Below are 10,869 nucleotides of genomic sequence, written 5' to 3' on the forward strand. Positions count from 1 at the left end.
GTGCTCTACCTGGATAATTCTCGAGGGAGCTTAACGAGCATCTTTCACATACGAATCACCCAGCGGGATCTCATGTCTTCCCCAGCCCACAGATCGTACCAGTGCCTCCACATTTTGCACCCCTTGCTAGAATTAAATCTCATGGTAGAAGTGTTAATTTCTAGGATTAAATTTCCCTGCTAGGCAAGTGCTTTACACATTTATCCTGCACGCGTGTAACCATTTAAATGCAAGCAATAGCTTTGGCGTTTTTGATAACATAAAAGCCGTACGAAAAGGCTGGAAGGCCGAGCACGCTGCCGGGACCGAGGGGTTTTTCGATAAGCTCTGGCAGCGTTTTGTCATCCGCCATCCGCAGCACCCGGCCGTTCAGCTCAATAGACCTGGAGAGGGACAGAGAGACTGTTCGGGCAGCTGTGCTCTGTTTGCCATCGAGCACAAACAGCTCTGGACCTGAGTGTAAACATAAACTCAGCCCAAAGCCAAACTAAACTCCCCTTGAGGGTTTATATGTGCTGCACTCCCTCTGCAAAGGACAGAGCCGTAGCACAAACAGGTTGAAAAGTACATGTTTCTTACTCTCCTAGTGAGCTTAACAGCAGAACAGGCTTTGAAAAGTACAGATTTTAACTGATTCTTCTCCTGCAAATATTAAGATATCATCTATGCCCACAGATGTAGATCCTTCTCGTGCCGATGCACTAGCGGTAACAAAAGAAACCATACAAAGCCTGAACACGTTGCTGTAAACCAGGAGCCAGCACTTGGGAAAGTAACATATCGGTGCTTGTACGAAAGAAAAAGGACTTTAGCAGCCGGTCCAGAACCCTGAAGCGTGGTAGGAAAAAGCTTCCCAATTAATGTCAAACAACTGTCCCTGTACCTTAGCAATCTTTCAGCAGCTTGATTTTAGGAGACCCGATTTAACAGAAGTGAGACCTTACTGCAAGAAGCCCCGGATGACAGAATGGTACCCCCCGCTCACAGGTTGAATAAGGTGAGGTTTTAGAGGCCATCTAACTCCACTCACAATCCTTCCTACCAAGACAAGAGGAACTGCACGCTTACCTGGAAAGTATATTCTCTTTGCCATGAGGCAGTAAGAGGTACTGATCCACATGCTTGCTCGATAAGTAATCCGGTAGCTGCAAATGTTGGGTAACGTTGTAGAGGTTTAAGGCAAACAGCGTCACGTCCCCTTCTCTGTACTTTGGGCTGCAAGGCAAGAGAAGATGATGGTGGGCATCAGGCATGAGATTTCACAGAAATAACGTGCATCCTTGTGCAGTCCCAAATTGCTTTTGTTGGCCTGGGGGTGGCCGTGGGCTCAGTTCCTGGGATATTTCGCCCCTTCTGGAGGCTTACTGGAGGGTGTTCGTGCAGTGGAGGTAGACACGGAGCTTCCTCTCGTCAGCTCCTGCCAGGCCAACCTGCAGCACCTTGGTACCCACCAGCTTCTTGTAGAGCAGCGAGAGCCAGTAGTCCTGGGAGGCACAAAAACACACATTAGCGCTTGTGTACCTGCTAGGTACTCCACATCGTGCTTAACATAACATTCATTTTGCTGGTAGTTTCAGGGTTTTTTCCCCTGTAATTTTTTTGCTTCACCAAGTTTTTCACCTTATCTATTTGAATTCTCACAAACAGCATGGCTCAGAGGAAACCCTGTCTCCAAGCTGTAGAGCAGCTGTGTTTACAAGATACCTTAGAGTCATTTTCCCCTTCACATGCAAATCTCGGAGCTCCTTCTGGGGGCAGGGAGGCTGTTTGCATTTTGGAAAACCCTTTCTGCAGGGTACAGAGCACCTCAGGGCTGAACCCTCGGGGGATGAGCTGCCCTGCCTGCAGGAAAGCTTGTGCCCAAGCCACAGGCACAATGCCAGGAAGAAGCCCCTGACAACTTTTATGCCTTTCACTAACATCATGCTTTTAAACAGGATTAATTTCTGAACGCCAGTCAAGAGCAAACCCTCCAACACCCCAGGACGGTGACTGAGAGCAGGGCGATGCCCAGCGCAGACTCATTTTTTTCCAGGTCTGTGTTTTCTTGCCTCTTGACCGCTATTTTTCCTCTGTGAAATCTATGGCCGTACCCAAGAGAGCGCGTGGTCTGCACAGATATGTTTTGGGACCAGGAGGCCGCGGACAGGCTGCATTTTGCAGCGTCGCTTCTTCAAGTGCAGCCCCAGGGGAGCATGTGCTCCAGCTGGCAGGTTTCAGAGAGCTTCTCCCAGCTCATCCGTCCATCTGTTTTTGAGCTTTTCCTAGAAGGAAAACTGTCCTGTGTCTCTCCTGACTCACCACGAACCCAAGGAAGTGACTTTTCTGTCGGCCTGCGTGCTCAGCCCCCCTGCAAGGAGGTGCAGCCTTCTGATGCTGCTGTGCTGCTTCATTTACCTGCCAACTAAAACTGATGGACCTGGGCTTGGATTGCCCTGTCTCCAAAGCATTATTAGTCTGATTAGCACCTGTACTGCCTGTAGGTGAGGAACAAGGCACATCCTTTCAGCCCAAATTAAATCTATTTTAAATGAGGGAATAAAAAGCCCGAAGCAACAAGCCTGGCAACGCAGCCCCTGGCAGAGGGACCAGCTGAACAGGCAGGACAGAAAAGCCCCGTATGCTGGGTTTCTCTCAGATGGTCTCTATGAGCCTGTGCAAATCACAACTTGGAAGCATGAAAATGAGAGGAAAGCTAAAAAGAAAGACGCTATCCTCTCACCCCAAGGTAAGTGCTACTAGCACAAAGAAACATGCTGTATGTGCAAGAACAACGTAGAGCTGTTACAGCGTTGGTGGATAAGAGAAGAGCAACTGACATCATCTACCGGGACTTGTGCAAAGCATTTGACACTGTCCAGCACTACATCCTCATCTCTAAATTGGAGAAACGAATAATTTGACAGGTGGACAACTGGGTGGATATGGAATTGGCTGGATGGTCGCACTCAAAGAGCTGCAGTCAACAGCTCAATGTCCAAGTGGAGACCAGTGATGAGTGGTGTTCCTCAGGGGTCCATATGGGGACCGGCCCTGTTTATTAACATCTTTGTCAGCGACATCGACAGTGGGATTGAGTGCAACCTCAGCAAGGTTGCTGATGACACCAAGCTGTGTGGTGCAGTTGACACGCTGGAGGGAAGGGATGCCATCCAGAGGGACCTTGGCAGGCTTGAGAGGTGGGCCTGTGCAAACTTCATAAAGTTCAGCAAGGCCACAAGTGCAAGGTCCTGCACATGGGCTGGGGCAATCCCAAGCACAAATACAGGCTGGGTTGAGAATGGACTGAGAGCAGCCCCATCGAGAAGGAATTGGGGGTACTGGTGGATGAGAAGCTGGACAGGAGCTGGCAATGTGCACTCACAGTCCAGAAGGCCAACCGTATCCTGGGTTGCATCCAAAGCAGCGTGGCCAGCAGGTGGAGGGAGGTGATTCTGCCCCTCTACTCCGCTCTGGTGAGACCCCACCTGGAGTCCTGCGTCCAGCTCTGGAGCCCCCAACATAACGACATGGACCTGTTGGAGCAGGTCCAGAGGAGGTCCACAAAGATGATCAGGGGGCTGGAGCACCTCTCCTATGAAGATAGGCTGAGAGAGTTGGGGTTGTTCAGCCTGGCGAAGAGAAGGCTCTGGGGAGACCTTACTGCAGCCTTTCAGTACCTGAAGGGGGCCAACAGGAAAGCTGGAGAGGGACTTTTTACAAGGGTATGTAGTAATGCCCCTGTAAGGACCAGAAGTAATGGCTTTAAACTGAAAGAGGGTAAATCTGGATTAGATATCAGGAAGAACTTCTTCACTATGAGGATGGTGAGACACTGGCACAGGTTGCCCAAAGAAGTGTTCAAGGCCAGGCTGGATGAGGCTTTGAGCAACCTGGTCTAGTGGAAGTTTTCCCTCCCTATGGCAGGGGGTTTGGAACTGGATGATCTTTAAGGTCCCTTCCAACCCAAACCATTCTCTGACAGTGTTCAAATAATCATGTTTCATCACAGTAGAATGGTACTTCCTAATAATTCCAAGTATACTAAACGCATGTTTTAATTTAATTATGCTTCAGCCACTACTGAAGTCTAAATATGCTCCTGACCCAAGAAATACTTGAGTCTTGACTTCATGCTGGTTTCGTTTTCACTTGGGATGTAATTTATTATAATAACTCATATCACTTCTGTTTAAAAAGCTACTCATGACTCAGCTGAAGAGCACTCAGACAAAAACAGTCCATCCAGAAAAGCCTTGTGAACTCCAGAACTGTCTGCACTCTCGTGTCCAGAGAAGGGCAACAAAGCTGGTGAGGGGTCTGGAGCACAAGTCTTATGAGGAGTGGCTGAAGGAACTGGGGTTGTTTAGTCTGGAGAAGAGGAGGCTGAGGGGAGACCTTATCACTCTCTACAACTACCTGAAAGGGGGTTGTGGCGACGAGGGTGTTGGCCTCTTCTCCCATGTAACTAGTGATAGGACAAGAGGAAATGGCTTCAAGTTGCGCCAGGGGAGGTTTAGATTGGATATTAGGAAAAATTTCTTCACTGAGAGGGTGGTCAGGCATTGGAACAGGCTGCCCAGGGAGGTGGTGGAGTCACCATCTCTGGAAGTGTTCAAGAAACGTGTGGATGTGGCACTTCAGGACATGGTTTAGGGAACATGGTGGCGCTGGATTAATGGTTGGACTTGATGATCTTGAAGGTCCTTTCCAACCTAGTGATTCTGTGATACAAATCAGAGCATCATGTCCCAGGATTCAGTCTCTGCTGTGCTGAAGACTAGCTGTATCCCTGCAGTTGCAGAAAGTATCTTGTATCTATATATATAATACATGAACCCATAATGAAACATAAGCTAACTTTAGGTGCAAGGATAACTGTGACTATCCCACAAAATCTGTCGCTATCTTGCGTTGTTGAAATAGGTGACTTGTATCTCCCCATCCAGTGTTGTCTGTGCAGAATTTAGGTGGTGTTAGTGCGGTTGCATACATACCGGCAAAGGTTCAAAGTTCCTGTCCACCAGGTGATAGGTCCCTGCCCCAAAGAAAACCTGTCTCATGACCACGTCAATCCCCTGCCTGGCTGAAAGGCCGAGTTTGTCCAACCACCTGCCAAGAAAATGAGGCAAACAACATGCAGATGAAATTGCTGACCTCAGCTGTATACCGTTGCCCCTCTCCAACCAGCTCAGGAAGTAGCAAAACAAGAATTAGGGCAGGATGCTGACTTCCTTAAAATCACACAACTAATTTCAGTTCAAGTCTTGCATTGATTACCTTAAAAAGTAATTTCAGACCATCTCTGGAGGTCTGAGCTGGTGGGAACAATTGCTCCACTCCCGATTTGCAGGCAGTGGAAACAAGGAGCGGCAGCGATGCTCCTGAACTGGCCAAGGGCCTGAAGGCTGAGAGAAATCATCATAGCCAACAACAAGGTTGGCTGCCATTACCAGGCTTTGACTTGCTGACCTACAAGGCCCTGATGCAAAAAGATCATTATGCCTTATAAGAGGGAAAAAAAATTACATTGCAACCATGGTTTTGGTTTATTTTCAAAGTGTGAACTGCAAATTCCCATGCAATTTTATCTCCCTGAATCTACAAACTGATCAAAGTGCTAAGAAAAGACTGAATTCTTTTATTTCAACAAAATGCTACAACTGGTGTACTTGGAGAAAGTTATTTTCATGACTAAACTTCCCTTTGGTTAGTTATTTCATGGTGGTTGAAGGGTGACATTAGAAAAGGACACCTTTCTTGTGAATGACTTTCCATCCTCACAAAAGGACAAAGTTAACATTGCAGTTTCAAGGGCAGAAATACAATTTTCTCACACTTCTCATCCCCCATTTCCCATAGGAATCTGCTGTTACTGGGGCCTACATTGAACCTCAGGCACGGGGGAAGCACACAAGGAGCGGTGGGAGGGTTATGATCCTCAACCGACCCATTCCCTGCTCTCCCTGGGAAGCCCGAGGGAGATGCTCCTCCTGCGGGGCACGTACACAACCCCCTTCAGCTGGTCAAATGTGTAATTTCCCCACTCCTGTGACACAGTACTCACATAAAGCCAGCAATGTAAGTGTTGGAGAGCCTGGGTGCTCCCCCTCCGTAGGCAGAGCTTGTCTCTCCTAGCCAGACCTTCTTGTTGGGCACGGTCCCATCAACAATCTGGGCAGTGTGGCATAGGGAAGAAGTGAAAGAGACAACAATTACGTTTTTTGGCAACTGAAATAACGGGCAATCAAAAATTTGTGCTTTAGCCAAATGCCTACGTATGACGTTTGCATTTAAGAGACAACACCAACTGAGGTGGAATGTCACAGAGACTTTGATCAAAAGGACTAGAAGCAGGTTTATTTCGCCCCCTTCCACTCCCAAAAGTCATGCCTACGCATGTAGAACAAGGCAAACATCACTAAAAGCCAGGTCCTGTAAGTCTTCTCATGCTGAGGAGTTGTATACTCAGTTATACTGTTCTCAGGATCTCAAAATACAAAGAAATCATGGGGGGGATATGACCATAAATTACGTCCTGAGTAATGGCTACATTGATAAATGAGAATGTTGTAAGTTCATGATGTATCTGGCACCACGGATACCAAGTCTGCCATTGCTCTGCATGGCAAACTATTGGAGCTCATCCATTATTAGTATTGGTAATTTTTTTTTTTTTTAATTTACAATGACAGCTTTGAGGATCCCTGTTTATTGCTAGTGAGAAATTGTACTTTATTCTGGATTCTCTGCTAAGCCCCGGGAAACTGATCATGGGAATGATTGAACAGAACAAGGCACCTCCAGGACTTCGCGTACAGCTGTGGCAAAGGTATCCAGTACTTCAGGGCTCAAGAAATCCTCTCTCGTTGCACTTCGTCCGTTCACATAGTAACTGGAAATGGAAAAAAAAAAACCAAACCCAACACAACCCACAGCCAAAATTAAGGAAAAATACCACCACTGGTTCAAAACACCACCGAAAATACTGTTGCTTGATACATTTATCCACAGCACTATTTTTCTGTCCAGTTCTTTTTCTTTTTTTGTTTTGTTTTCCAATTGTATAGGTATGTTGTTTGTATTTCAGGGACTATCAGTTATAATTACCTCGATGGAGGCAGGATATTGCAGACATTTTCATCAGCAGAAGTAGTAGAGGGGTTTTGCATCTACTCATTTACAATGAGGAAAACATCCCTGAGTAAGAGCCAGGTTCTGTAAATCGTCTCTTGCTGAGGAGTCTGCCACCCCTTTGTGACTACTTGCTTTACTGTATCAAGTTATATATTAAAAAAATATCAGGTCCCAGCTTCTGTCCCTCTGTTGGGAGTATTTTGGCCATCTGGAGGGGAGCTGGGTGGAGGCATCCCTACGGGATAACGGTTGCCCTCCACCATGGGCAACCATGAGCTTTTAAGTCTGGTTTGTCCGAATAAAGATGAGGAAATTGGGATCCCTGTGGCTTTTGCATTTCATCACACTATCACTCGGTCCTACCAAAAGTAGCTGAAGTCTTCCAGCCACAAGAGGAAGCTAAAACATGATAAACCTAAATTAGTAAAGAAAATAATGCATGCCCATTTAAAGCAAAGGCAGCCACAGGGCAAGAACAGCCCCGGAAGGGGAGAGGGCACATTTTATGCCTTGCTAGCAGCTCAAAATACATAAATAACTCATACATGTATACATATATATAATAATATAATCAATAACCATGTACAGCCTTCCACATTGTTACTTGCCTGCTGCATGTCACCGTGCTGCATTCGACTCTGGAAAGAAAACCACCCTCCCACGGAAAACACTTTCAAACGTGTAGAGTTCATGGCAGGTGACCTGGGGCCAACTTACCCCACTGCCCACCTGAGCACTTTAAAACTGCGTCCCTAAGCCGTGGCACAAGAGCGAAAGGCTGGGACTGTGCCGGTGCTGTTCGCGCTTCGGGGGCAACCCGAGGGAGAGTTACCCAGAACTGCCTCGGAGAGCAAACCTAGGGGAGCAGAAGCAGCTGCTAGCACTTCTCTATGGGTGAGAGTCAGCCAGACCTGCAGGGCTTTTTGCTTTTATTTTTTTTTTTTTTTTTACAAGGAGTTGGGTTCATTTGCCAGCTGGGTCATCAGTGACTCCATGAAGTTGCTTTTAGGGAGTGAAGCCTTCACTCAAGCAGATTCAGCCTTTCTAACGCCAAGGAGAGCACCAATGTCAGGGGTACTGACTCCATTTCAAAGTGAGCCACCCACGAGTTGTTTAAAACCTTATGTTAAAAACCTTCTGCTCTTGCAGAAGTTCAGCAGAGGCATCTCTGCTGGGTAAGACTGAGCTACCTTCTTTTCCTTTTATTCGACAATGCTTCTTCCCACGGGGAAGTGCATTTTATTCGCAAGGGTTGGCAGCTGGAGCTTCGAGACAACTGGGATTGCAGCTCAGATCTCACCAGCTTTTGGTACGTTTTGAAACACGGCGTATGCAAAGAGGCTCGACCGCTGCAGAAACTCTCCTCATGCGGAGGAGAGCCATGACCTATCCCCTCGAGCTCTTCTGAGAAACATGCCATGCCATCTTTTTCTTGACATCCCACTTCTCTTTTTCTCAGCGCACATATTCAGCAAGCAAAATGTCCATCTTGCATGTGTTGCATTCCCCGCTGCTTGTGCCTACGTTACGAACCCCCACCACCGCTTTTGGGTCTCGGCACCAAGCAGCCTCTTTGGAGACCTTCTGCATTTCTGTAACGCGCTCCCTCAATCCGTCTCTTATTCTGAGCAGGGGATTTTGCAGAGAGGCACCCCAGGAACTGCTGAAAGGGGGATTTCACCCCCCCCTTCCTGTTGAGACCGTCAAACCGACATTTTGTAAAGAAAACAGGCAATAAGCGGAGTGACAACGGTACCCGGGTGGTACTTACTGGTGCCACGTGACAGAGTCGATCACCTTCCCTCCCGATTTCAGGAAGCTGCAACCAGAGGGGATGCGGTGCAGAGCAGGGAGTGAGCGGGTACCGGTGATGGGTCGCAGACCCCCGCGAGCCAGCAGCCCCACTTGGCCCTCCCCTCTCCCCCCAGCTGGCAGCAGCGATAGCGAGCTGCTTTGGGGCCACGCTCGCGGTGGCTTTTAAACAGGCTTTGGGCAGTCCGGCTGCCTCAGAGGATGAACTAATGCTTGTGTAACACGCCGAGGTTTCTAGGATGAAAAGCCCGTGTTAACACAGCGCTAGGGCCAGCACTCAGCTGAAAGGTGTGCGGGTCCGTGGAGTACTGCTAGCCTCTTAGCTGCAGCTGGCTGAGTGTTTAAGCCTTGAGCTCGTGCACGCAGGTAAGATTTCAGTCATCCCCAGGCAAGGAAACGAAACTCCATGTTTTTAATTTAAGAAAAAAAAAAAATGCAGGAAATTTGTTCTCAGATAGACCGGATGTATCCATTTGTACATCCTTACTGTTGATTTGGAGCAGAAAATCCCGAAAACCCTGCCCAGATGCTTCCCCATGCCCTCTGCATCTGGGTTCAGACGAGCCACCGCCATCCACCCCTGCCCACCCCAGGGGGTCCTGCCGGGGCCCCACACCCCTACCTTCTCAGCAGTCTCTGCGTGTGCTTTCGGGGCTGCCCGACGTCAGGACCGTAGAGCTTCGCGTGCCGGTAGAGGGTATAGCTACTCAGAAGTTGGCGTAAGCGAATAAAATCTTGCCCTAGCTGGAAGCCGTCGATGTAGACGCCAGATTTCTTCCTGAAGCTGTTGGGCTCTGGGGAAGACGTGCATGCATCAGCGCCCTGCTGTAGTTTCGGGGCACAAAGTAGGGCAGCTCCTTCCCCGCGGGGAGGCCCAGCCCCCTGTGCCTTCACGCGGCCTGGCATGGTACGAGCGAGACACTCGAAGGCGACGAGCACGAAACCGAAAGCCCGGGTGACGCAGCGTGCTGCTCTCCAGCACTGGGTCCCAGCCGGTCCCCGTAGGTGATATCCCACACCCCGCGGGGATCGTCCCCCTCCTCTCAGAGCCTTGGTAGTAGCAGCAAAAATCACCTCGATTCGTTCATTCATCGGGGGCCTCCTGCGAAATCCCTCCTCGCAAATGAAGGCCTTTTTGTTTTCCAACAAAACATCACCTTGCCTTTACAGGCCACCATCCAAAACTACCGGCCCATACCCTGTGGCGGTACCTTTCCGGGTGGCCGCCGGGGCCTGGCCCAGAAAGCAGGCTTCGCACTTACCGTTCCCGAGCTCCCAGGAGATGTCGTACCTCCGCCGGGCGCAGTAGTCCAGCAGCGCCCGGGCATTCCGGCTGTCCCACTGCAAGCCGCCTTCCCGCAGCAAGGCGTTGAGCCCGAAGATCAGGTGAAACCCTGAGCAGTTTGCAAAGCCGTAGAGAATATCCAGCGTATTTCCTGCGCGGAGGAGACGGAAGGAACGTTTATCTCAAGGATACGGCGTGCTAGTTGAGCTCTGGCCAAGCGGCAATCTTTACTCCCTGTGTTTACGTAGGCTGCTGCCGCAGACGTGCCAAGCTCTCCCAGCCGGACAAAAGAGCCCAGACCTTACTACACACCATCCCTGCAAGGTGTTGAGTTCCCCCCAACTCCTGTAGCAGTTGAATACTATACTGGCAGACACTAGAAAAAGGTTTCTTAGAAACATTTCACCCACTTCAAAAAGTCTTCATTTCCAGTGGCTTCAGCTCCTGACAGCCTACGACCCTTTTACTGCGGGGCAGGGATTTGCAGCCCCCGGTTATAAACCTTAGCAGAAAAATCCATCGAAGTCTTACTTGTAATGGTGGTATTTTTGTGCTTTTTCCAGTTATGCTCGGCAAGAATCAGCTTCTCCTGGCTGCGCCACTGGGCCAGCAGCAGCTTCTCAACGGCAGCAAAACCAGGGCTCGACGCCCAGGCC

The 10,869-nt window shown here is 49.1% G+C and overlaps 1 protein-coding gene across 1 annotated transcript in view; it reads right to left on the reverse strand.

Moving 5' to 3' along the window:
* Positions 1–223: 223 nt before the first annotated feature.
* HPSE (heparanase) overlaps positions 224–10,869 on the reverse strand; it is a gene marked incomplete at its 5' end in the record, with an annotated part of 13,076 nt that continues 2,430 nt past the window's right edge. Inside the window, 10 exons of the mRNA XM_010294499.1 lie at positions 224–383; positions 1,069–1,215; positions 1,366–1,484; positions 4,977–5,091; positions 6,047–6,153; positions 6,781–6,874; positions 8,888–8,935; positions 9,551–9,722; positions 10,191–10,364; positions 10,745–10,854. Coding sequence (XP_010292801.1) covers positions 224–383; positions 1,069–1,215; positions 1,366–1,484; positions 4,977–5,091; positions 6,047–6,153; positions 6,781–6,874; positions 8,888–8,935; positions 9,551–9,722; positions 10,191–10,364; positions 10,745–10,854 — 1,246 coding nt within the window. The remainder of the gene's footprint in view (positions 384–1,068; positions 1,216–1,365; positions 1,485–4,976; positions 5,092–6,046; positions 6,154–6,780; positions 6,875–8,887; positions 8,936–9,550; positions 9,723–10,190; positions 10,365–10,744; positions 10,855–10,869) is intronic.

This window comes from Phaethon lepturus, unplaced genomic scaffold (assembly GCF_000687285.1).
Source record: "Phaethon lepturus isolate BGI_N335 unplaced genomic scaffold, ASM68728v1 scaffold17829, whole genome shotgun sequence".
Lineage (NCBI taxonomy): Eukaryota > Metazoa > Chordata > Aves > Phaethontiformes > Phaethontidae > Phaethon > Phaethon lepturus.